The sequence below is a fragment of the Leucopleurus acutus genome (genome assembly GCF_964270905.1).
Source record: "Leucopleurus acutus genome assembly, chromosome: 2".
In the NCBI taxonomy this organism is placed as follows: Eukaryota; Metazoa; Chordata; class Mammalia; order Artiodactyla; family Delphinidae; genus Leucopleurus; species Leucopleurus acutus.
In genome coordinates, this window is record NC_139143.1 from 168,034,249 (window position 1) to 168,060,837 (window position 26,589).

The following is a 26,589-nucleotide window of genomic DNA, read 5'->3' on the forward strand; positions in this document are numbered from 1 at the left end:
GTACAACTGAGTCACTTTGCTGTACAGCAGAAACTAACATAACATTGTAAATCAACTGTACTCCAATAAAAATTAAAAAAAGAGAGAGAGACAATGGGATCTAGGCCAAAGTATGAGGGCGCAGATGCAGGCTGGTAGCAGATGAAGCAGTAAGAGCAGGGGAGGCCTCCTCCGGAAAATCTCTCTCTCTCTCTCTCTCTCTCTCTCACACACACACACACACTCAATCCCCCTCCTCCAGACTGTCTCAGGATTCCTCCAGACCACATCCAGCTCACGTTGTTTTGAGTTGGGTCGCCAAGGGCTGAGGTAACTAAATGTGTCTCCCCCATTTCCTGAGAGCCCCCCGCAGAGGCTGCATCGAAGTCACCTCTGCATTTTCCTCCACACACCTCCAAACCCCGGCCCAGAGCTCCGCAGACTGCGCTTGCTGAATTAGCCCGAAGAGACCCCAGGCAGCTGCTACGTGGCGGGTTTCATAAAGGGAGGCGGTCCTAGCCCTGCGCTCAGGGACGCAGACATTCGAGCTCCAAGCCGACCCGTTCCCTTCCTCCCCTCTACTCCCAGCAATCCGAGACCCCAGTCGCAGGGCTGATCTTGACCCAAAGCGGCCACCATATCGGATGTCACTGGATACCGAGTGAGGTTCGAAGTTGGTGGGGGTGGGGCTAACACTTGGGGTGGGGCCTGAAGACAGTGCTGGGTGAGGATTGGACCGAGCGTTCAGGAGCTGAGTTTTATGTTTTTTTTTATTTTTTAACATCTTTATTGGGGTATAATTGCTTTACAATGGTGTGTTAGTTTCTGCTTTATAACAAAGTGAATCAGTTATACATATACATATGTTCCCATATCTCTTCCCTCTTGTGTCTCCCAAGAGCCGAGTTTTAAGTCCGAACTCTGGACCGAGACTGGACCTAGCTCAAGGAGGCGGAGCCTAATGAGGGAGGGGTGGAGATTGGGCTGAGGGCGGTGTCGGCGCGAGGATTGGGCCGCGCGCTCGGGGGCGGTGCTTGAGGGGGCGGTGTCGTGTCGGAGGTCAAAGGTCAGTAAATAGTGGTGATGTCATGCGGGCAAGATGGCGGAAGGGTGAGCCAGTCATCCACTTCTCGGGCGTTGGGCCCTGAATTCTCCCAGGGTTGGGGTGCTGGGCCGGGGTCCCCGCGGGGAACAGGAGGCTAGCGCGGGCCTGGACGGAGCTGAAAGGGCGGGGTGGAGTCTCAGCATGAGGGGGTGGGGAAGCGGCCTGCGAAGTCTCGGCCCGCGGGCCACATCTGAGGAGGGAACTGAGACCCGATTCTTGAGCGGGCGAGAGTCGCGCTGGGGGGCCGCCAGATGTGTCTGTCTTCCACAGGGAGGACGTGGGATGGTGGCGGAGCTGGCTGCAGCAGAGCTACCAGGCAGTCAAGGAGAAGGTAAGCCGGGCCGGCGCCCTTCCTACGGCAGGGCCCCGCGCCGCCTCACTGCAGCCTGGTCCGAGCCGTCCCGCCGGACCCGTGTGGGCGCCGGGCCTCAGGGATGAGGCCGACTTGGGCCCTACGGAAAGACAGACCCCAACTCAGACCAGTGTGACTCTAGCTACAGTGAAATAAATACGGTCTTAAAGCCTGCAGCGACCCTGTGGTAGGAATCCATGGGAAGGAGCGGTTTATTTCCGCTTGGGAAATTCACAACTTCGTAGAAGAGAGAACATTTGATCTCGGCCTTGAAGAAAAAGGATTCTAGCGATAGAAACCTTCTCCTCTAGTCATTCAAATATTAGAGTATATGCCACAGCCAGCACTGTCTGACTCTGTGGTCCTGAGGATACCGACGTTAGCCAAGCAGGTGCAATCCTGGACCTCCCAAAACTCACAGTCTAGTGGGGAAACAGCAATCCCTGTGGCCCGAGTGAGGCTTGGCTCTGCCGGTGGGCAATGCCATTGTGTGTTGCTGTTTCAGTCCATGCTAGTTCGTCAAAACCAACCCAACTGAATTCTGGAAAAAGTTAATTACTGTTTAGCTCAAGCAACTGGGGTGAGTCCTGCTTCAGGGCAGACTCCAAGAGGCTTCTGGCTTCAGTTAAATCAATCCTCTATTCTGGGAGCATTTGTAGTGTAACATCACTACAGCCCAGCAAAATCTGAGAGTGACCTGAGCTGTTTAAGTGGTTGATGAAGACTCAGAGAATTTCAAGCTGAGGTTTAATAGGAGAGACCCCAAAAGAGCTTGCTTTTTGTTGAGTAGTCTACTGGAAGGAGAGTCTGATGTTCATTTAGCAAATGTTGTGTGAGGGCCTCCTGTGTGTTGCCCTTAACGTTGGTCTTACCATAACTCATGAAAAATAGGTAGTTGATTAGCCTTCCATCTTTGTTCTCTCATTTGAAGCAAGGGGAATGGGTGTTGTTTCTGCCTTTGACAGTTCCCCATTTGGAAAGAGAAAACTTAAATTTCCTATTCTTATATGAACCTAGGCAAGATATTTAACCTCTCAAAGCCTCAGTTCCTCATCTGTAAAGTGGGAATACTAATAATACCTACCTGCTAGGATTGTTGTGAGGATTAAATGATAATATATGTAAAGCACTAAGAACAATATCTAGCATACAGTAAGTACTAAATAAGTACTTATTTTTATTATTAAGTACTGAGAGCCGCGGGGAAACCTCTTAAATACCTGCAGTCCATTTTTCCTTCCATTTCGTTCTTGGTCTTTCAGTGCTTTCCTGGCCTTGCTTCCTTCCCTCCCTATGCTGGCTCCGTCTGGACCACTCAATTCCCAGCACCCCCAATTCTCTTGCACCCAATAGCATATATTGCCCCAGAAAATACAGCCCTTGGTGCTGTGATCTGCCTCCCTCTGCCCCTTCATTCCTCTGGGTGTGTGTGTGTGCTTACTTGCCCACGGACACTAGTAGGGAAAGCCACGATGCTCTTTGGCCCACTGCAGATTCCCCAAACTCTCTGGGCTGGGGCCCCTCACCCTCCACCCCTGCCCCAGCAACTTTTTTCAGTCTCACATTTGCTTCTCCCCTTGCCTTCAGAAACTTTCCCCAAACCTAACTCTTCCTCAAGTCCCCTGTCCAACCACTTCCTCTTTTACTTCCAGGAGACAAGCTCACCTCCTACTTTTTAAAATTTGAAGTCAATAACATGATCTCTCTTAACTCCCTCCCCACCCCTGAAGCCACTACACATAGACTTATCTATATAAACACTCAGCTTCACCTACCACTTGCCAAATCCAGTGGTGGTTTTCAGGTCTTATCTTTCTGGACCTTTCTGCTGCATTAGACGCTAGTGATCACTCTCTCTTTCCTGAAACTCTACTCCCTTGGCTTTTGTGGCATGATTCTCTCTCAGTTCTCCACATACTTCTCCAGGCTTTCACTTCCTCTTTCACGAATTCTTCTTCCTCTGCCTGCCCTTTAAAGGTGGTGTTTGACGAACCTTATCCTCACACATTGCTTTGTTCGCTCGACAAACTCTTTCATTTTAGGGAGACTCCTAATCCTTTTCTGTGAGATTTAGTATTTGAGGAGAGCTCTGGCTGGCCGGGTGTCCCAGATATCCCACAGTCACTGCAGATACTACATACCAAAATCATTGTCACCATCCTCTCTATAAACCCACTCCCCCTTCAGCATTTTCTTCCTCAGCTGGCAGCACTGCAATCATCCAGTCACCTAGTTTAGTTGCCAGTAGCTCTTCCCGACTCTTTCTTGTCCTGAGTCAAAACATCTATTTAATCACCAAATCCACCTTTTTTGCCTAGTATTTCTTGAACCAGTCCCATCTTCTCATCCTGACCAGCACTGTCCTTGTTCATTTTCCTCTATTTCCTTTCCTGGGCTATTGCAACAGCCTCCTGACAGGTCTTCCTCCATTTCTGATCTTGTCACTCTTGGACCTATAGTCCATGCCAGTCTCTGGAGTGACCTGTCAAAAACGCGAGTCTCATCATGTCCCACCTGCTTCAGACTTTGGTGGTTCCCCGTCACCAACAGGGCTGACCAGGCCCTCCAAGGTTGCCCTCTCAAGCTTTATCCCTCACCACTTCTGTGTTACCCTTTATTTTCATTAGGACTGAAGTGCTTGTAGGCCTCAGTAAACCCCAGGCCCCACCACACCCAGGCTTCCTTAGTGACTCCTGCTCATTCTTTAAGGCTCAGACCAGGCCTGTCAACAAGTCTTTCCAACCTCCCCACAATACACCAGTCACTGCTCTGCCCTTGCACATCAGCACTGTTACGTGAGCATTTTCCCCAGTAGACTGTGACCTGGAGGGCTGGCACCATGTCTGTTCATATGGGTCCCCTAAGAGCTCACAGTCTAGTGAGGGAGACAACCATTCATCAAATAATTATGTAAATGGTTATGTAATTAAAATTGCCCGGGTACATACCAGTCTAACAAGCACACATTTTTTGAGTGCCTACTTTATGCCAGGCTCTATGTCAGACACTGGGAGAGCATCAGTGAACAAAAAACAAACGCTCTATGTTCACAGAGCTCACAGTTTATCCAGGAGGATAGATACGAACAGGTAATTATAAATCTAAAGGACAGTAAATGTTAAAGAAGAGAAAGTGCAGGTGCCCATGAGCAGGGGAGCCAACCTACATCTGAAGGAAGTGACATGTAAACATAGCCAGGTGAGAGGGTTCGTTCATTGTGTTTGTTTGCTTGTTTTGAAGAGTTAGAACTATGTGTCAAGGAGAGGGAATGATGTGTTCAGATACCCTGAGTTAGGGAAGATGGTAGAACATTTGGGAAACTTGAGGAAGGCCAGCTGGAGCTCAGTGAGGGGCATCGTGGGAGGGGATGAGAGTCCGCCAGAGGTGAGATTATATGGGCCTTGTAAGTGAAGGTAAAGATTTTATACTTGCCATAGGATACCGTGTAATCACTGAAGAATGTAAAGCAGGGGCATCATGGTCTGCTCTGACTTACTAAGCTCCCACTGGTGTCACAAGGAGAAGGTAATAGAGGTATCTGATGCAACCTGGGAAAGGAGTCTGGTTGAAAGAGCAGGTTGGCCTGGACTAAGGTGGTGGCGGTGTGGATGGAGAGAGAATTGATAAATGACTCTTCCACTCCAATTAAGGAGTCCTGAATCTGAAATGGAGCCATTCCCACTCGCAGAGAAGCCCCTGGCTGATAGATGAGATTGTCCCATTCAGAGACTTTCCAGGATGATGAAAACTAGGCAGGCTCTTCTGCAAAGAAAAAATCGCCAGAACATTCAAAAACATGTTTTTAAAATGTAGGTGATTATCCCTGTGTAAAATGAAAGGGCTTGAAGGGGTGAGCACAGTGATAGTCCGGGAACGTGTCTTAGAGTGGGTGAGGATGAAGCAAGACAAGGTAAGACTTGACAAGAGCTGAGGGCCTGCTGTCTCACACTGGGTTTGAGTGCAGAGTGAGAGTCAGACCGGTCCGACAAGCAAGTATCAATTCTGCCCAAAGGAGCTCTATGGATGAACAGAACCTTGGGGAATGGTGGAACCAAGGCGGCCTAGGAGAGAATCTGATCCAGTATTTCTTTTTACAGCCCCTTTGTTGAATGTAAAAAATCACACACCTTTTTCACTGGTATTGTCAAAAATTGCTCATAAAAGCTTTCTAAACTATTGCTGTTACCAGTACAACGTATTTATAAAACCTTTCACAAAAATAATTTCACCTACTGTCTCATGTTTCAACTGAATTTCCCTGTGACAAAAAAAGTAAAAATAGAAAACACTTTCCTTTGATTAAACACACACACATACCCCCCTTCTCTTTGTGTTTGAAATTGGAAACAAAGGTCATGACTTACAGCATAGCTAAGTGATGCATCAAAGTCTGTTTTGTTTTCAGACTGCTTGTGCCCCCTTCCCCATTCTGCTCATGAGAACTACTGATCTCTTCCACCTCCCTCATTTTCCAGGAGAAAACCGAGGGCTAGATGAGAGTTCCTCCTGGCCACATAGCTTATAAGTGTGTGGGCTGAGCTCAGTCCCCGTTCTCAGAGCAGCAGGAAGTTCCTCTGTGCTCTCTGCTGTTGGGTAATGCCAGGTCATGGAATTGGGACAAGTAAGCATTGTTTCTGAGCCCAGGCTTCCCATGTCACTGAGTTTTCCATGTTTCTGTATGATACTAACGCACAGGGAATAGGAACAAAGGGTGGTGGCACCAGCTGGCTCTGTCATCCCTCTCTGTCTTCCCTTAGTCCTCCGAAGCCTTGGAGTTCATGAAGCGGGACCTGACAGAGTTCACCCAGGTGGTGCAGCACGACACAGCCTGCACCATTGCAGCCACTGCCAGCGTGGTCAAGGAGAGGCTGGCTGTGAGTACCACCTACACCCTCCAAGTGACTTTCCCACATAGCCCGACCTGCCTGGGACCCTGGTGGGAGCTCCCAACCTTTCTACCGTTAAGTGATTATTTTTTCCCATAGGCTCCCATTTTGAAAATTATGTCCGTCAAGCAAACAAGCTACATATGTTAAGTAATAATAAGCTTTCCCACTTCTGTATTGTTTTAGCAGATCGGCAAATTCATTCATTGTAGACAATTTAGAAAATACAGATAAATAAAAGAAAAAGAAAGACCTAGAGATACCCGTAAGTCCCTCTCCCAGAGATTAACTACTGTTAAAATTTGAGGAGTATATCCCTTATGTATACTTTCTTTTTCAAAACTGGGATCAAATGAACACCATGTTTCATAACCTAGTTTTTGACTTAATCATTGCAAACCTCGTTCTAGAGCATGCATAAATGGCATGGTATTCTGTTATGTGGATTTGACCAGTTCCTAGTTTCCTGTTTGTTTTTTCCAGTATTGTAAACAGTTACAGTGAACATGCTGATTGCTTAATCTTTCCCCTTAATATTTTTTTCCTAATAAGGTATTGGAAAGGATATAGGGTGAATATAGTTGTTTTAGACCTTTTAATATCTACTGTAAAACTGCCCTCCAGAAAGGTTTTGCCAACTTATATTCTTATTGGCCCTGGTTTTATCAATCAGAGATGTATAGTGGAATTCTCTTGTGAGATAGGAGTTAGATTCTAAAGTCAGCATGGAACTTGAAAATTGTATATGGTCAAAGATATCCCTGCAAACCTCAGATTTCCAATGAAGTATAGTATACTGGTTTTGTATTACAGTTTCTCCTTTAGTATTGGAACAGATTTCAGTTTCTTTGATCATCAGCTGAATCAGTTGCCTAGTAATTAGAGGCCATGTTATGGAAAACATGTTACGGAGTTTTTATAGCCAAGCTTCTTTTGTTGAATCTTGTAAAATACTGTCTGCCTGCTAACCACAGCTACTGATGAGCGTGAATGACAATTAGTAATTGAGCTGAACTGCTGTAAGTCCAGCCAGTAGCAGAGATGCCACTTGTTTCTTTCATTTATTTACTCCTTTTCTCATTCAACAAATATGATTATATACCTGTGCCAACATGTGCCAGGCACTATTGATAGTCTCTAGGTTTAAAATACCTGGGCAGCCTAATCAGGAGTAAATGTGACACTTTTCTACAAGGTTTGCAGAGCCTGGTCCTGTCTCTCAGCCTCCTATCCCTTCTTACTTATGTATGTATGTATTTATTTATTTATGGCTGCATTGGGTCTTCGTTGCTGCATGTGGGTTTCTCTAGTTGCAGCGAGTGGAGGCTACTCTTCATTGCAGTGCATGGGCTTCTCATTGCAGTGGCTTCTCTTGTTGCAGAGCACGGGCTCTAGGCATGCGGGCTTCAGTAGTTGTGGCACGCAGGCTCAGTAGTTGTGGCTCGCGGGCTTAGTTGCTCTGCAGCATGTGGGATCTTCCCGGACCAGGGCTCGAACCACTGTCCCCTGCGTTGGCAGGCAGATTCTTAACCACTGTGCCACCAGGAAAGTCCCATCCCATCCCTTCTTGCTCAAGGGCATTCTGACCAGTGTGGCTCAAGATTGGTGCCCCACTTGCCTCTTCTAGGAGGTCCATACATTGGCCCTCAGCTGGTCCCAGGTTTGCCTCTACACAAGGCTGTTTGTTCTCATCCTACCCATATGTCCTCAACCTTTCATACAAAATACTTCCTGAGCAATGATGATGATGAGATTGTAATATTACAGTACTGCTAGTTATTAAATGTTTGCCATGTGCTGGGCATTGTACACACCTTATCTCTTTTAATCTCCACAGTACCTCCCTGAAGGAAGTATATTTATCTGCATTTTACAGATAAGAAAACAGACTCTGAGAGGGTTTAGGTCTCATAACCAAAAAGTAGTAGAGCTGGGATTCAGATCCAAGACTGACCCCAAAGCTAGTACCGTTTCCATCACTCTACCCATAAGTCCTCTTCCCCACTGAATGTCTGTGGCATGGATCCTCCCCTGTCAATTTGTGATCAGCCTGGTCGACCTTGAAATTTTGTTGAAACAGCCAGTCAAGGAGCTCTGCTCTGACCTACACAGGCCTACTGTGGCCCTGTTCCGCACCCCCATCTGGGGGATGGGGACTCTGGCTGCCCCTCTCTCCTTCTCCAGCCCCAGAGATGGGGGTGAAAGGTCGTGAGCATTTCCCTGGTCCCCACACACAGTACACTTTGACCCCTGATGCTTCATACCTCCATACCCTGTACCCCAGTTTGCAACCTGCTCCTGGGCCACTTGCTTCCTCTGTTGGCTTCTCTCTGCAGACTGAAGGCTCCTCGGGAGCAACGGAAAAAATGAAGAAAGGGCTGTCTGACTTCCTAGGGGTGATCTCCGACACCTTTGCACCCTCACCAGACAAAACCATTGACTGCGATGTCATCACCCTGATGGGCACACCCTCTGGCACGGCTGAGCCCTATGATGGCACCAAGGTATTCACTAGCGGCACTGGGCTCTAGCTTCTAACCTGAGCTCACAAAGCAGTACATGTTCATAAAAAATAAATACATGTATATAATTAAATTGGAGAATACCAAAGCAAGAAGATAATAGTTTCTAAACCCGTAATCCCATCACTCAAAGAGAACCACTGATTCTTCGTTGGTGTATAACCTTCCATTTCTTTCTGCTTGCAAACACTGGTAAAGATAGTTTGGGGTTTTTCTTTTTAACAGAAAAAGCACTTTATACATGCAATTTTGTAACCCACTTAAAAATTTGCAATTAACTATTAGCATCTTTCCTAATCACCATCATTTTTAATGTCTTTAAATTCTTGCAAGCGTATATAGCATAATTTATTCAGTCATTTCCTTAGTGCTGCACATTTGGATTCCTTTCAGCTTTCATCCATAATAAGGAATGCTCTGGACAGCATCTTTATGGGCATGATCTCCACATTTGTGTTATTTAAGACTAATTTCCAATAGGAATAAATGTACAGGGGGAGGATATCTTCAAAGCAATTAAATCAACAAGAATGGTAGTATATTTCTATTGCATTTTATCTTCTCACCATTACTTCTTTTTTTTTTTTTTTTTAACATCTTTATTGGGGTATAATTGCTTTACAATGGTGTGTTAGTTTCTGCTTTATCACCATTACTTCTTATATTTTGTGGAGCGTTTTCTCCCAGATTCACAGTGTGGTGTCACAGCAGTTTGGCCTTCTTCATAGCATTTTACCACATTGAATTTCAATTCCAAACATGATTTTTCAAGCATGTTTTTCAGCACTAGTATTAGCACCACCACTTAGTACACATTTAAGTGGATTGTGAAAATTTTTTAATTATAGGATTTTACATTATAACAGTGAATCACCAAAATCACTTGCTGAAGTTGTGATACAGCCAGCCCATGCTTCCTGCAATAATGAGGAAGGAAGGACAGGCTTTCCGTTTACCAGCTGAAGTTTGCCACTCCTGTGGCCCTAATGGGAACACAGATTGCAGAACACAATGGCAGACTGGCTATGAAATTAAGAAATTCTTGATGAATTGTTTTAATTTGAGGGAGTTAAATATTTCAAAATTTGCCAGTAAATTTTGGACTTTATTAATATACTTGCACTAACATTTTTCATATCTCACATAATTCAAAACCATTTTATACATATAATTTTATAGCCTCCTTACCCTTTATTTTCTTAGTTTCCAGGGGTGGAATACTGGGTGAAAGACCATTTTTCTAGGAGCCCCAGTTTTGGACTCCTAGCCCAGTGCTCCACTCCATAGCCCACAGTGTTAATTGCCAGGTGCCCTGTGGGTATGGTAGCCAACAGGGGAGAAGCTGGGTTGTGGTTGATCGGCAGAGAGGGGTTGCTGTCTATCCCCATCACCCCAGAATTTCTGTTCTCTGTTTTTTTTAGGCTCGCCTTTATAGCCTGCAGTCAGACCCAGCAACCTACTGCAATGAACCAGATGGTGAGGGGGTAGCACTGAGGGGGCAGGCTTGCTGGGCAGGGAGACCAAGCGGGTCTGGATTGCGCACCCTGTTTGTCTCTGGTAGCAGTGGCCAGGCACCCCCTGTGTAGAGGGACCAGAGTGGGGCTAGTTTGACCCTTACATCTGGTGGGATGGGTTGATGGTCCCCCTTCCTCCCTGAACCCAGACTGTCTTCATCCCCTTCTACAGAGGCTTTGCTCCTCTCGTCCCTCATCCTCAGCTTAGGCTCCTTCCCAGCCCTGCTGCCCTGCCTGCCTTCCCTTTGGCCTGTTTGCTAAGCTCCTGCTGTGCAGCAAGCCCCAGGATGGGAACCAGACACCAGAAATGAGTCAAACCCTCAACCAACCCTGTCCAGACCTCCAGGAACCTACTGTTAGGAGACAGAAACAGGGAATAAAGCAAAGATACTAGAGATAGAGTGACTTGACTGCTTCCACAGAAAGAGGGGAGCAGTGGGATCCCAGAAGATGGCATGTAACCCAACCTGGGAAACCTAGCATGTGACACCTGAATTGAGGTTTTAACGATGAATTAGAAGTAAACTAATTTTACTTTTAGAAGTGGGGGAAGGGTATTCAAGCAGGACAACAGGAATTTGAAGTTCTCGAAAAACCTAGGCATTTGGGAAGGCCAGACAAGGGTGCATGTGAGGAAATGAGGGCAGTGAGAGCTGCCAGGGGCACCAGACTGGAAAGGCTTTGGGTACCAGACTAAGCAGTTGGAATTTTGTCCTAAAAGGCTCAAGATAGTGGTTCTTAACCTTTTTTTAAGTCACAAAGGCCTTTAAAAATCTGTTGAAAATAACAAGCCCTCTCTCAACAGAATTTTATATGCATATGGGAATTCTTTAACCCTTTGAAGCCTATCTTTGGACCATAGCCTGAAATGCCCTCCTGTACAGAACTGTTGAAGCGTTTTGAGACCTGATGTGATCAGATTTTGCATTTTATAGAAGAGCCTTCAGGCAGTGTTTTGTAGGATGAAATAGAGAGGGAGAGATGGAAGATGGGAAGACCAGTTAGGAGGCTTGATAGGAATCTTCATGTCAGAGGTAAAGCCAGAACCAGGGAAGGGGCGGGTGGAATAAGGAGGAAGGTATGCATGTATAAGAGACGCTGAGGAAGTGGAATCCAGAGTGACTCCATAAGGGAGGAGTCTGGGAGGGCCTCCAGCTCTCCAGTGGATGAGTGGGTAGGACAGGTGGGCGGGGGAAGAAAATGAGCACACGTTGTATTTGCAGCATATGTGCAGGTGGATGTGTCCAGGCACCTGGACCTCTGGATCTGGAGCCCAGAAAGGCAGCGTGAGCTGCAAAGACACACTGAAGAATTGTCAGTGGGAGGAAGAGGTTGAAACTCATGATTTAGTGGAGGTTATCTTGGGAGAAAATGGAAAACGAGAAGAGATAAGGAGAGGAAAAAGAGGAGCCCACTGAAGACTCAGATGGAACAACGAGAGAAGTGGGAGGAAATATACAAAGAGTGAGAAGCCAGGAGAGAAGAGGGCTTCAAGAGGAAGGTAGTGGCTCCCAGGGCAGAAACTGCAGGATGGTCACATGAGGAGGAGGACAGAGAATCTGCCACTGGATTTGGCAACATAGGGTCACTGGTGGTAACCTGAAAATAGCTGTTTCAGAGAGGAGAGGATTCAGTAGCCAAGTGCAGTGGGATAAAAAGCAGGCAGGCATGGGAGAGAGTGGAGACTGCAGCCCCTCCCAGTGATCACTTAGGGGCCATGCCCTGATATCAAGCTTACCCACCCCTTCACCCTGCCTGACCCCCCACCTTGGGCCATATGGCTTTGGAAAAACCTTAAGTTTTCCTCATTGTCCATGTCCAGGCTTAGGTGTGATTTCTCTAGGCCCAGTGTTCTTTCTCCAGACCCACGGAACTGACCATCAGTGTCTGTCCCTCTGCAGGGCCCCTGGAGTTGTTTGACACCTGGCTTTCCCAGTTCTGCTTGGAGGAGAAGAAGGGGGAGATCTCAGAGCTCCTTGTAGGCAGCCCCTCCATCCGGGCCCTCTACACCAAGATGGTGAGGGCCTAGCCGGCAGGACCTCAACCAACTCCCGGCCTGAGGTGTGGGGAGGTGGGAGGGACATGTCCAGAGTCATTGTGGAGTCCTCTGGCCTAGAGAGCAGCAGGAGGCCCTGAGGAGCCAAACAAGCCAGCTCCTGAGCCAAGAATCCACGTGGGGGAAACTAATTTGCCAGGCTTCTGGCAATCACGGTGAGAAATGGAAGGGCCAGCAAAGCCTGGTGGGAGTTCTTTTCTCCCTCCTTGGCCAAGCTGGGCCAGGAAGGTGGGTCTGGGGGGTGGAAGTGCTCTAAGAATCACTACTCAGCCACTTATCCCATCTGATATCCAGAGTGGCTGGGAGCTGGCTGATGAGGCTGGGAACATAGACCCCCACACACCCACTCCCAAAGTCTCATCTCCACTGTCCCCTCCCTCCAGGTGCCTGCAGCTGTTTCCCATTCAGAATTCTGGCAGCGGTATTTCTATAAAGTCCATCAACTAGAGCAGGTATGCTGGCCTAACCAGGGAAGGTCCTCCACTCAGCCATGAGGGAAGGGGGCTGGATTTTGTTGAGGGAAGAAGGGGACAGAGGGTGCCAAGAGTTCTGGGGTCAGGACCAGAGTCTGGGAAAGAGGGTTCCCTGACTGCTCCTGGCCATCTACTCCCCCACATTCAGGAGCAGGCCCGGAGGGATGCCCTGAAGCAGCGTGCAGAACAGAGCATCTCTGAAGAGCCTGGCTGGGAGGAGGAAGAAGGTAAGAGGTATTGAGAGGTGATGAGAAAGTACCAAGTCCTGCCTGTGGGAGACTGTCTGGGCCATTCTCTCTGAAGCCTGGAGGGACATGGCACCCCAGGGAAGAGGAGGGAATGAATATGGTGTTTGCTCGTGCCAAGGATACACTGAGCTAACAAGGGGTTGTTTACCAAAGCTGGTGGATCCCAGGTTTAGGTACAGAAATCACATGTGTCACTTGAAGCAGATTTCCCTGCTAGCCCATGGACCGGTACTTAAGAGTAGGGGATGCTTATTGAAATTCCAGATTCCCTTCTTCCACTTCTAAATAAGACTCTATGGACATGTGGCCAAACTTGTATTTTTAACAAGCTCCACTGGTAATGTTAATGACCAGCCAGACTTGGGAACTGCTGGCTTAGGGACAGAGCTGAGCTTCCTCTACCTGGTAGCTCAGCTTAGGACAGTGTGTGGGAGCCACCTGCATGGTATGTTAACACAGTTACTAAGTGCTTATATTATATGCCCAACCTGTACTAAAAGCTTTACATGTATGGTCCTTACCACAACTTCATTATCCCTCTTTTGCAAATGAGGCAGATAGGTTAAAGAAGAGTTAAGTGTCTCGCCCAAGATCATGCACGTGGGATATAGCAGAGCCCAACCTGAACCTCAAACTGACTGACTTTAAAGTCTTGGCTTTCTAAGCTATAATATTATCTTGCGCTGCACTGCTAGAAGCTGAGTGCCCACCAGGCATGTGCTATGCCTCAAGGGTGGGAGAGAGTTTGACCAACAGGGATTATCTGCAGAAGAATTGTGATGGAGAGGGAGGTGAGGAAACTGGCACCCATTAGTTTTGGTTAGAGCAAACTTTGGTGGGAACCTGAGGTCTGTTTTCAGAGAGCTCCAAGGTTGTCTTGGGGCTAACCAGGGTACATCACTCTCTTTCCCTACCTTTCTCTCTTGACAGAGGAGCTTGTGGGCATTTCACCCACATCTCCAAAAGAGGCCAAGGTTCCTGTGGCCAAAACTTCCACATCCCTTGAAGGAGGACCTGGCCCCCGGAGCCCCTGTGAAGAGAATCTGGTGACCCCGGTTGAGGCTCCAACAGAGGTGACTCCATCGGAGAGCAGTGAGAGCATCTCCCTCGTGACACAGATTGCCAAACCCACCCCTGCATCTGAGGCACCAGTGCTGCCCAAGGACCTGTCCCAAAAGCTTCTAGAGGCATCTTTGGAGGAACAGGACCTGGCTGTGGATGTGGGCGAGACTGGACCCCCACCCCTAGCTCAGTCCAAGCCCCACACCCCTGCTGGCCGCCCCAGCGGTCCAGAGCCCCGGCCTCCAGCCAGAGTAGAGACTCTCAGGGAGGAGGTACTCACAGACTTACGGGTGTTTGAGCTGAATTCAGACAGCGGGAAGTCTACACCCTCCAATGGGAAAAAAGGTAAGCCATGGGCTTCCCTGGTGGCGCAGTGGTTGAGAGTCCGCCTGCCGACGCAGGGGACACGGGTTCGTTCGTGCCCCGGTCTGGGAAGATCCCACATGCCGCGGAGCGGCTGGGCCCGTGAGCCATGGCCGCTGAGCCTGTGCGTCCGGAGCCTGTGCTCCGCAATTGGAGAGGCCACAACAGTGAGAGGCCCGCGTACCGCAAAAAAAAAAAAAAAGGTAAGCCAAGGCCAAAGCCCAGGGAGCGTGTGCAGGCAGGGCAGGTGAGAGTTGCCACCTCACAAGGCAGACTTGTCTTCTTGTCCCATGTGAGGATCCTAGGAGCAGATGGCCTTCATTTGTGCTACTGATGATGATGATGACAGCTACTATATTATGATGACAGCTACTATAGTATTTATTATACCCTATTCCATCAATTCCAAGATGCATTTATTCTCTGAAATTAGGATGCATCTTACAGTTGTTGGGGTTTTAGATTCAACAAAATAAGGTTTATGTCAAATCATGTGTTAAGGATGTAATATTGCATTTAATTTCTCAGTTACCAGGGGAGCTTGTTAATTTCCAGTTTACAACTCACAACTCCATATAACTGTCCTCATTTTACAGATGAAGAAAGTGAGCCTCAGAGATGTTAAGTAACTTGCTCAAATTCACATGGCCAGGAAGTAGCAAGCCCAGATTCAGACCCAGCTCTGTCTGACCTGAAACCCATGCCCTTAACTACCACACTGTGTCAGTTTCTATCCTTTTGAACAGTTCAACTTTGGGGTGGGAACTCCTGTGACATTGATTGCTGTCAAGGGTCTTCTTCCATGGATGACCTCAGGAAAGTCAGTTAGCTTCCCTAGGCCTGTGTTAATTGTTATTATTATAAAATATATAAACAAAACTTACATGTACAGCTTAAAGAAGAATAAAATGAATACTCATGAACTTGCAGTGACCCAGCTTAAGTAATAGAGCTTTAGTTTCTTATCTGCATAATGAAATTTTAGACTGTAGACACTTTGACTTTATGTCAAGGGGGGACCTCTCTCTAACTCCTGCAATTAAAGGACAGTGATGGTTCTGGTGTCAGCTTGTTTTGCCACATCCAAAATACCTCTCCAGAGATAGCCAATTGTCAGCAAGACCTCCCCTCAGCTCCTCACACGCAGGCATCCTGTCTGCCAACACTCAGCACCAGTTGGCCACAAAGCTTGCCCAGCAGGTGAGCACTGGCCTACTGGCAGTGAGGGACTGGCTTACTGCAGTGGATGGGGAAACAGGCTGATTTCCAGTCTCCAACACAGTGTTTTCCTTCTGACTCTGATTCAGTGAGGTCATCCATTGAGCTCCTACCCACTCTTTATAAGACACTGAGGAGGGAGGGGTAAAGGCTGCAGTCTGATGAGGCACGAAGCAGTATGAGACAGGCTTGGTACAGAAGGAGTTCAGAGAAAGAAGGAACCTCTGCGCATCAGCAGGTGTTTCACCAAGGAGGCAGGCATTGTATAGGAGAGTTGGAGAGTTTGCGGCAGGTGCGCAGGGAGCAGTAGTCCAAGCTGAGGGGGCCTGCAAAGTCCCCCACATGTCAGATCGTGTGTTGGGGACATGGGGCACATTGAAGCGGGTGACCAAAGCCCACGTTTCTGTATTGTTCCCAGGAGAGGGAGGAACAAGAACTTAAAATCTTAAGCCGAATTCAGAAAGTTGGACTTGGTGCCACAAAGCAGCAGGGCATGCTGCTTATATGCCCAACCTGTACTAAAAGCTTTACATATAGAGGCTAAGGGCTCAGGCTCTGGAGTTCAGACAGTTCTGGGTTCAAATCCCAACTTTGCTCATAAGCCATGTGACTTCAGAAAAGGTACTGATCTTCTCTAAGCCTCCATTTTCTCCTCTGTAAGTTGGGGGTAATTATTTCCTGATAGGTCCTCAGTTAGGGAAGAAATTTGGGGTAGAGCCCTGCTTTGGGGAGATGATGCAGATAATAAGACGTACCATTCTCTGAGCACTTTCCATATGTCTGTATAGCTCTGTGCTAAGCACTTGTATGCATATCACTCAGTCCTCACAAAAATCCTGAGATCTGTGAGATTTTCCCTTTTTTTTTTTTTTTTTTACTGGTAGGAAACTGAGATCAATCACCCATCCAGTAGGTATTTAGAAAAGTGTGACATTGCCTTTAGGAGAGTGAAGAGTAGGTGATGGACCCAATATGTGTTGTGTGGTTGCTGGGTGGATGGTACGAAGGGTCCATTTGAGATAATGGTCGTGAATTTTAAGAGACATCAGTCAGCACAGTAGTACTTTTGTCCAGCCACATTCAGTTGCTCAGGTGCAGGCACAGAGCAGATGGGGAGTTGGACTTAATCAGGGTTCAGGTTTACCCAGGTGAACTCAAAAAGACAAGAGTCCAAGTGTATGCAACAAGTGATCAGAATGATGGTTCATGGAATCTGAGCTGGGTAAGGGAGGGAATAACAGTGAAACAGTTGGAAGGTTAAAGAATTATTGTTTCCATTGGGAATTGGGCTATTGGAGAGAGTGATGAGAAAAAATGAATGGTGGGTAGAGACTGGAAGAAATGAGATTATGGGGAAGATGCAGCATAAGCTCTTAACAGTGCGCTATACTTCCTCTAATGCACTGGGGGATTCGCAAAAGGAGGGCCGGGGGATTCAGTGCAGGAGACCCACCAGAAGTAGTTGTAGTCACTTAATGGGGGGAAGCTGGGGTCTTAGACTAGAGTGGGACAGTAGGGACAGAGTAAAGGGAGGAAGAATCTCAAAAGAGGCCTGGAGGCAGAGTGACTCCTTCTCCCTCTTTGTCCAGATGACATGAGGGAGGCTTGGTCTCTGGATACAGCAGTCTCTGGAGGTGGCCCAGCCACAGGGACCTCTAAGGTCCCAGGGTGATGCCTGTCATTGCAGAGCTGCTTCCCACCTGTATATTGTGCCGAGATCCATTTGAGCAAGGAGACTAGACTTACCCTGCTCAGGCTCCCTCAGCAGGGAGCAGAGAGGGGAGATTAGGGCAGGCCCTGTGGCCTGCGGACTGGAAGGAGCTCTGGGCTTAAAGCCCCACTTCACTACTGACTGACCTGGGAGTGGCTTTTGCTTCCATTTCTTCTCTGGAGAAGCAAAGAGCCAATTAAACAGAATAAAATGAGCTGTGAGTGACAGCACCATGAGGTTAATAATCACCTGAAAACTCCCCTTTCTTACAAACAAAAAACAGTAAAACTTCATCATGAAATCTTAAATTGTTGTTGCATAGATCAGTTCTCTGCCACGTGCACAGTGTAAAGGAGAGCTTAGTACTCTCATTGTGTGACAGGACAGGGTGGTGGGAGGAAGCAGGTGGCAGAGAAAGCCCAGATTCACATCTCTGCCACTCAGAGCCTTTGTTTCCTCACCTGTAAATTGGGACTGTTAATACCTATCCCAGAGGGTGGGTGTAAAGTGCTCCAAAAATGTTAGCTGATGCTTTCTTTTTTACCCCAAAGGGTCTGCCCTAGCATTTAAGCCTGAAGAGGAGAGTTTCAAATCCCTAGAGGGCAACCTGGGGTTAGGAAAAGCTGTCATGACCACAGCCACAGCTCTGGAGGGAGAGATCAGCTGGGAGTCCAGCTTCTAACCCACAGGAAGCCTGCACTGACAGGGAGCCAGACGCAAGCCACCAAGAGTGTCCTGAAAGCACAGGGAGCCTTAGATGTGGAGTCAGAAGAACTGGGTCTTGGTTGCAGATCTGCCCCTGACTGGGTGTGGGACCATGTGTAAAATTACTTAACTCTGGGACCAGGCCTTTAACAGCTCCATTTGTTAAATATCCACTGTGTATATATGTTACAGGCACTTTACATGATACTGCTAATTTTAACACTGTTGTATCTCAACTGCAGGCCAAGGTCTATACAGAATCATCTAGGTACCTGTTTATAATGCAGAATTCTGGGTCACCACCTACACCTGCTGAATCTAAATGAGGGGGGATGGGAAGACAGGAATTTGCATTCTAATAAGCTCCTCCAGTGGTTCTTTGCAAAGAGGGTGGTTTTATCCTTATTTTATAAATAAACTGAAGCCCAGAATAACTTGCCCAAGACTACACAATAGATAAAAGAGTTAGGGTTCCACCCAGGTTTGCTTGGCTCCAGAGACCCTGCTGTTACCACACCACTTAGGGCTAGCTGGGTGACTAGAGAACAGTGCAAGAACCCGAATAAGGAATGCGGAGGCCAGGCTTGGGGAGGTCTCAGAGCCTGGGTGCATGGTGAGGAACAAGCTGGACAGGAAGAAACAAGGTATTTACAGGTGGTACCATTGGGGGATCAGAGCTTACTCTTTTTTTTTTTTTTTTTTTTTTTTTTTTTAGAGCTTGTGCTTTTTTAAAAAAATGATTACAAAGTAATATGTGTTCATTTAAAAAAAAATATTACCCCATGACCTCATCACCTAGTGATAATTATTGTTAGTATTCTTGTGGGTGTTTTGCTCATTCTCTCTGTATGTGTGCATGCATCTGTGAGCGTATTGTTTTAATGGAATCATACTGCATATACTCTTTTTTTACAGGAACTATTTTTGTAGTTTTCTTCTTACTAATAACTTGCACATGTACATTTGTTTTTATATTGCCTGTAAGAAAGCATACCCAAATATGAATGTTTGGAGCAGTAGTTATCAAACCTTAGCAGGCATCAGAATTACCTAGAACAGGGAGGAGTAAATGTTTTCTGCACAGAGCCAGGTCACAAATATTTTAGGCTTTTGGGGACATACAGTTTCTGTCCCAGCTCTGTCGTTTCAGCATGAAAGCAGTCATAGACAGTATGTCAACAAGTGGCCATGGCTGTGTTCCAAAATTTTATTTCCAAAAGCAGACAGTAGGCTGGATTTGGTCCACAGGCCATAGTTTGCCAACCCCTTATTTAGAGAAAGAGTCCACGAATATTTACTGAGTACAAACTATTTGTTCTAGTCACTTGGAATACATAAGAAAACAGAAGATCCCCGTCCTCGGGAGCTCACATTCCAGCTCCTCTACTATTAGACAGTAAGCATAGTGAATCTGATTATGTAATACACTAGAAAGTGGTAAATACAATAGAAAAAAGAACAACCAGAGCAGAGTGAGGGGTCAGGGTGCAACTGAAAATAGGACAGTCTGGGTAGGCCACGTTTAGATGGTGAGATTTGAGTAAAGGTGTGAAGGAAGCGAGTGAGTTGGCTGTGGGTATCTGAGGAAGAGTTCCAGGTACAGGGAACAGTCCTTGCAAAGGCCCTAGGTGGGAATGTGCCTGGTGTGTTTCAGGAGTAGCAGGATCAGTGTAGGTAGAAGGGAGTGATTGAGGAGGAAGACGTTCATTGTTTATTTCTTCTGGAAGATTTCCATGGCCCCTAGGGAGCTTCTGGACCACAGTACTTCTCCACTATTCAGTAACTTGCTTTTTCTCACTTAATAGTTTAAGACTATTTTGCCATGTATATAAATGTTTTATAGCCTAACCTTTAAAAGCCACATAATGTCCATCATATGACTATACCATTTATTTTTGTAATTCCCTATCAGTGAACTTTCAGGTAGTTTTTTAAGTTTTCATCACTGTAACAGCACTACAGTGAACATCCTTTTGGTTAAATTTTTTTACTGAATCCAGGATTTTTCCTTAAAATAGATTCCTAAAAGTGGGATCACTGAGCCAGAGAAAGCAGAATGTAAAGACGTTTGGTGTGTATTTGTCAGGCCTTTCTAAAGAGTTCCATCACCCCCAGCTACAACCTCTTCACATACCCCTTCCTGTCTCTCACACTATGGATCATGGTTCCAGGCTCAAGCACAGACATCAGTGAGGACTGGGAGAAGGACTTTGACTTGGACATGACTGAAGAAGAAGTGCAGATGGCACTTTCCAAAGTGGATGCTTCCGGTGAGGTGAGTCGGCCTGGTTGGCCACAGGGAGGCAAGCACAATGATTCCGGGTCTGAGGACTCTCCCTGCCAAGCCCGACTGTCCCTGCAAGGTGGATCCCACTCCTGTCTGGGGTGGCAGGCTGCGGGAAGGAAGCTAGGGCCTCCCACTCAGGCCCTGAACAGTAGTCATTAGCAGGGTCCGCTTCCCCTCAGTTCCAGGGGGATGGATGGGGGAGTTCTTTACCTTAGCTCCTATCAGAATCACCTGAGGAACTACTAAAAAATACAGATGCCAGGGCTTCCCTGGTGGCGCAGTGGTTGAGAGTCCGCCTGCCGATGCAGGGGACACGGGTTCATGCCCTGGTCCGGGAAGATCCCACATGCCGCGGAGCGGCTGGGCCCGTGAGCCATGGCCGCTGAGCCTGCGCGTCCGGAGCCTGTGCTCCGCAACGGGAGAGGCCACAGCGGTGAGAGGCCCGCATACCGCAAAAAAAAAAAAATAAAAATAAATAAAAAGTACAGATGCCAAACCCTGCCCCAGACCTTTTGACTCATGGTCGCCAGGTGTGGGACCTGAGCAGATTTCTGGCCTTGGAGACAAAAGACGATGTGATCACTTAACCTGAGCCTCTGTTTCCCCATCTAAAACATGGCACTGATCATTATAATTTCATATGCTGTGGTAGATGATGCATGTGCACACCTTAGGCATAGTGCCTGGGGACATGGGCGCACTAATAGACGTTCCTGAAACCACCACAAAACAGTCATAAGCTCAGAGGCCTATTATTCTTATTCTTCACTTCCTCTCAGAATCAAGGATGGTCGTTTTGAATGAGAGGCTGGGCAAAAGTCTCTCATAGCTAATAAGGGACAGGACTGAGGCTCCAGCCCACACATCTGATTCAAGTCAGTGTTATATCCACTGTCACACAAGAACCCCATGATTCCTTCCAACATGTAGCTCAGGAACCTGCTATAAAGAGGTGAACAGAGTAGAGAGAATGGGAAGGGCCTTGTTTTTCATGCTGAGAGACTGAAGCCCAGAGGGAGGTAGTGACCTACACAAGAGTATTTTACACCTGTGACCTCACTATACCCGGGGTAGAGAAGGCCCATGGCACCTCTTATGCCAAGTGGCCTTCATGGCTTTGGTGTCTTTGCAGCCCTCTTTAAAACCCGACATACAGGGCTTCCCTGGTGGCGCAGTGGTTGAGAGTCCACCTGCTGATGCAGGGGACACGGGTTCGTGCCCCGGTCCGGGAAGATCCCACATGCCGCGGAGCAGCTAGGCCTGTGAGCCATGGCCGCTGAGCCTGCGTGTCCGGAGCCTGTGCTCCACAACAGGAGAGGCCACGACAGCAAGAGGCCCGTGTACTGCAAAAAAAAAAAAAAAAAAAAAACCCGACATACAATATATCTGAACAGAATTATTTATATCAGGGGATCTGCTGATATGAAGAGAGGCCAAGAGACAGTTGCCTGGGGAGACTTCAGCTGGGGATTAGGGTGCTGGAGCCCCTAGTGAAAGCCCTGCGAGCACCTGTAGTCCAGTGCCACGCTTGCTTCTGATCACAGCACCACTGTAAAGTTCCCTGCCTCTCAGGGCCATTTCTTACCTGCTCCGCAGGAGACAAGTTCTCCTTCAGGGATTGACTGACGGGCTTCTTGTAGTCAGGGCGTCCCCTTGTGGTGTCCAGTGTTGGTTGGTAGAAGCATTTCCTTTGAGTCTGGAACCATCAGAACAGCAGGCCCACCGCTTGGGCAGAGGGCAGCTCTGCTCCCCAGACATTCCTTGAAGCAAGTGGTTCGCTCTGAGAGGAGGCCGGGTATGGCCCGGGGGAGTTGGGGCTGGGGCTGCGGGGAGGGCTGTCCCGAATTGGAGGCAGCCGGGGAGCTTGGGTCTCAGCTTGACTCAGAGGAGTAATACGTGTTTGTGCTCTCCATTATCCCCTCCCTTTGCAGCTGGAAGATGTAGAGTGGGAGGACTGGGAATGAGGGGAGCCAGAGCAAGCCGCTCCCCTACCCACAGCACTTCCCACCTCCCTCGCTCGTCTCCGCCCGGCCCTGGAAGACACTGACTAAGAATGTCCCCCAAATGGCCTCTGTCAGCCAGAGCTCTAGGCAGATTCTGGGTTGTTCCTTGTTGGCCCTTTGGGCCTCTGCTCACATCTGGGAAGGGGCTTGCTAAATCCAAACCAGGAACTCTGGCTTGTGCCAATCATAGGATGACCCGAGGGGGAGGAAACCTACCCCCCTCACCAGAAGAGCCTACATTTCTCTGCTGAACACCCACTGTTCCTGGGGACTCTTGCTGGGAAGTCCCAATGGATAGCCCTAGCCCATCTGCCTGTGTAGGCAGAGGCCAAGCTACCAGTCTCTTGGAGGACGCCGAGAAAACACACTCTGTCACCCATAAGCAGGCAAAGAAGGCCATGCCACCTGCCCTTGGCTAGACAGGGGTGGTGAACACATTTTGGTTCCTTTCCCAGCGGGTAAGAGGCATTCATTTCTGGGAAATTTGCCTCTCTTAGGAAGCTTCCCCTCCCAGGCATCTTCCATTCCTGGAAAGGTTCCTTGTGGTTCAGAATCTAGAGACCAAACTCCCTCCTTTTACCCAGTCCAGGCTGGCATGTCCCCAACGCCTTTCCCAAGGCTTCTTCATGTCAGATGCACCCGAGTCCTTAGCCCAGCTGTGCCACCTGCAAGAGTGCTCTTGCTCTTCTTCCCCTCCCCAAGAAGGGAGGGGGCCACTTCAGGCCCTTCTGTGTGTTGCCTGGCGGGATACCTTGTCCAACCAGCTACCCACCTCGACTCCCCTGTAGCGTAGGACACAAGCCAGCTACCAGCGGTACAGAGCAGTGATCAAAGCTGAGTACTTACAACTCTGGTAAGCCCAACTTCTCCGCCTCATCCCTTCTGCATCTTGAAGGGATATGCTGGGGGTGAGCTTCTTGAGACTGTCATCAGGTTTCTGCAAAAGCTCTTCTTCCTGAAGGCAGATCCAATCCTTGTGGCTCTCACCCCCCACTCTGGTAAAAGCTGCACCTCTCTTGGGGGGATGAGGGGCTGCAGGAATCCCTGGAGACCCTGGTGCTTCACGATGCTGCTCTGGTGATTCTTGTATATAATCTGGTGTGTTCACCAATGATTTAAAGTGATTGTGGTCAGGGGCGCCAAGAGAGTGGTGGTCACTTCCACTTCAAACTTTCAATGAGGGGGTGGGATGGAGAGAATGCTGAATCTTTTTTTGATGGGATGGGGTTTTTCTCTTTGTAATTATTTCTTTAGTTTAATTAACCTTTTGGTTGTTTGTGCAATATTATATATTTTAAATTATAATGTATCTCCCCAGAGTATTTTGTAGCCGGGAAAAGAAAAAAGAAAAAAGGAAAAAAAAAAAAAAAGACTCTAACAGCTGTTAGTTTTGTAATTAAAAAAGAAAGAAAAAAGAACTTTGTCCTGAACCTTTTCCAGACTTGCCGTTAACAGCTATTAAAGAGATTCAACAGAAGCTGGAAGGTGTCTGGGGCTCTGTTCTTGTACCCTACGGCAGCTGCCCCAGAGCCAGGGCAGAAAACACACTATGTGCAGGGTGGCTTCCTGCTTGGAGCCTGGGGGTTAGGATGGGAGGTAGCCTGGGTTCTGAGGAAGTCCCTTGTCCTCATCCCAGGCTCACCTTGGCCTTTGGGATAAGAAAGGGACAGGACCCCCAACAGGCCTCTCACCAAGACAAGGAGTCAAGAGGCCATTACTGCATTCCCAACGCTTCTGCTTTTATTTGGAAAGGAAGTTGCAACAACAGTGGTTCCAGTTGCTCTTGGTCATTTTTCTCCTCTCCTCCGCCTGTATGTGTATGATTCTGGGGTCTGTTTTTAATTAACTTTAGTTAAACACCTGTATGAAAATCACTTGTCAGCTGTAATAAAAGGGAAGTCTGAATGAGGCCCTCTGGTTCCATGAAGATCTTTAAAGGGAAAGAGAAGTAAGGCTGGAGAGGGTGTAGGTAAGTTTTAGGATAAGTAAACAAAGTGTAAAATATATATCACCATTTTAGAAGTGGGGTTTTGGGTTTGCTTTCTCCCCCTACTTTACTGGGGAGGACTTGCCATTGCTTTTATCAAGTGCTTGCTAGCCATGGATGCCAACTGACTTCTTCGATTGAAGGCCGGAGGATCATGTCTGGTTCCAGGAGCCGCTTGAGCAAGTCCTGGCATTCAGCCGAGATGCCCAGATGAGTGGGGAAGGACACCCTCTTCTGCTGCTGCCACAGCATCTTGGGGATGTCTGTGTCATCAAAAGGTAGGCTGGCACAGAGCATGACGTACAGGACCACGCCCATGCTCCAGACGTCACCCTTCTTGCTATCGTGGGGAATACCCTGAAGTACCTCTGGGGCGGCATAGGCTGTGCTGCCGCAGAAGGTCTGGCTCAGCTCCCGGCATGATTTGGGCAACACCTTGGCGAAGCCAAAGTCTGTCAGCTTCAGGTTGAAGCCCTGCAACAAAGCGTTCTCGCACTTGAGGTCCCGGTGAGCCACACCACAGCCATGGCAGTAGCGGATGGCCTCGACCATCTGATGGAAGAGGGCCTTGGCCCGGCTCTCAGGCAGTGGCCCCCCATTCAGCACACAGTCAAAGACATCCCCTCCTTCAGCCAGCTCCATCACCAGGTAGATTTTCCCGTCTGCAGACTCCAGCGTCTCATACACTCGGATGATGTTCTTGTGGTCCAGGGTACGGACAATCTGGAGCTCCCGAGGCAGGAATCTCTGGATAAACTCTACGGAAACAAGCGAAAAGAGATGGAGCATCAAGTCCAGAAGGGCCTAACTCCTCCCTCCTGTCTGCTGCCTTCCAACTTCTGTCTGCCTGTCTCCCCACCATGTCTGGGTCTTGTGCCTTGGTTCCCTTTCATAGTCTTTAATGTCTGTCTGCTTGGACACTGCAAAGAATGTTCACCTCTGTTGTTTTTGTAGTTAATATATTACTGAAAGGAACTACTCCCTGTCAGCCTCAGGGACTGTTGTGAGCAGCCTGTGAGACCACGGATATCAAAGTGCTTTTAGGCTTTTAGACTATTAGGGACTTTTAGACAAGGCTATTGAATCTCAGTTACGAGGCCTGATTTGCCCACAGCGTGGTGAGCCCACTCCTCTCACGTCTGCCTCCTGACCCACAGTTCTTTCCATGAGCCCTGTCTTTTCCCCATCTCTGCCTTCGTTGGCTCCAGCTCCTGCCCTCTGCTAGCCCTGGCCATGGCCTCGCCAGTCTCTGTTCCCCTCCTGGAATAGGAAAGGCCTTGTGGGCTCCAGCTCTGCTTCTGAGGATCCTTCACCTCCTGCCACTTTAATCTTGGATTTTAGAGGGTGTGATTTTCCTGGACTCCCAGCATCCCTCTGTTCCCCACTGACCTACCCCAGAGCCACAGTCTCTCTTGCTTTCCTTGGTTCCAGACTAAAGGGGAGGAGGGAATGATCCTTCTGACTGGAGGAAGCACGCACCCACCCACCTCAGCCAGCCCTCGCTTCCTCCAAAGGGGCCCCAGCTCACCTTCTGGCCCTCCCATCTTGTCTATAATTTTAATCGCCACTTTTCTTTGGTGTTTTTTGGAAACTGCTGCTTTGACTTTTGAGTAGGTCCCTTCCCCAATGGTCTTGCCCAGCTGGTACCCATTGGAGAGCAGAAAGCCCTCCATGCTGTCTAGCACCTCCTTCCTTCCTATCACCCTCTCAGCTCATGCTGCCTCTGCGAGGCAGCTCTACTCCACCATTGCCCTTGGCCTGCTCCTTTTCATCCGCAGCCGCCCCCAGCGCTAGAACATTCTCCGTCTGGACACACAAGCCGCGGGTGGTGGAGAGGGAGGGGGTCAGACATTTTAAAACTCTGGCCCAATTGTGATGTAGGTGTTGTGTGACCCTTGGCCAAAATTGGCAATGCCCCCTGCCTGCCCTCACCACCACCACCAAATCCAGAACGGGTTAAGTCACCGCTGCGCTCAGTCCCCGCGCCAGGTAGTGAGTCGCAGCCCCGCCTGTGGGGGGCGCTCCGGACGTCTGCGCGCGGCCCGGGATGCCAGGCTCCTTTCCGTGGACACAGCCTCCTGCTCCCTCAACGGGCAGCTGGGGGTCTGCGCGACCCAT

General features: G+C 48.3%; 2 protein-coding genes across 3 annotated transcripts; one reads left to right on the forward strand and one right to left on the reverse strand.

Annotated features, from left to right (window-relative positions):
- Nucleotides 1–1,069: 1,069 nt before the first annotated feature.
- On the forward strand, nucleotides 1,070–24,440 carry BSDC1 (BSD domain containing 1). Of its 2 annotated transcripts, XM_082834395.1 has the most exons (11): nucleotides 1,070–1,089; nucleotides 1,355–1,415; nucleotides 6,194–6,310; nucleotides 8,659–8,826; nucleotides 10,266–10,320; nucleotides 12,260–12,375; nucleotides 12,798–12,866; nucleotides 13,036–13,114; nucleotides 14,066–14,542; nucleotides 20,366–20,469; nucleotides 22,413–24,440. In XM_082834395.1, the coding sequence occupies exons 1-11, from the start codon at nucleotides 1,079–1,081 to the stop codon at nucleotides 22,443–22,445; spliced, it is 1,290 nt and encodes a 429-aa protein (XP_082690521.1). In that variant the 5' UTR covers nucleotides 1,070–1,078; the 3' UTR covers nucleotides 22,446–24,440. The 2 variants fall into 2 exon arrangements, with proteins under 2 accessions (XP_082690521.1, XP_082690520.1); XM_082834394.1 differs by lacking the exon at nucleotides 22,413–24,440 and having other exon boundaries at nucleotides 20,366–20,733.
- On the reverse strand, nucleotides 24,435–26,589 carry TSSK3 (testis specific serine kinase 3; the record flags this gene model as incomplete). Its single annotated transcript, XM_082859787.1, has 4 exons — nucleotides 24,435–25,229; nucleotides 26,000–26,167; nucleotides 26,217–26,277; nucleotides 26,437–26,589. The coding sequence occupies 4 exons, from the start codon at nucleotides 26,587–26,589 to the stop codon at nucleotides 24,568–24,570; spliced, it is 1,044 nt and encodes a 347-aa protein (XP_082715913.1). The 3' UTR covers nucleotides 24,435–24,567.

Bases quoted from the DNA above. Each gene is read 5' to 3' on its own strand.
- BSDC1 (XM_082834394.1), top strand. The intron at 6,311-8,658 runs GTGAGTACCACC...TTCTCTCTGCAG, and splicing joins TGGTCAAGGAGAGGCTGGCT to ACTGAAGGCTCCTCGGGAGC. The intron at 10,321-12,259 runs GTGAGGGGGTAG...GTCCCTCTGCAG, and splicing joins CTACTGCAATGAACCAGATG to GGCCCCTGGAGTTGTTTGAC.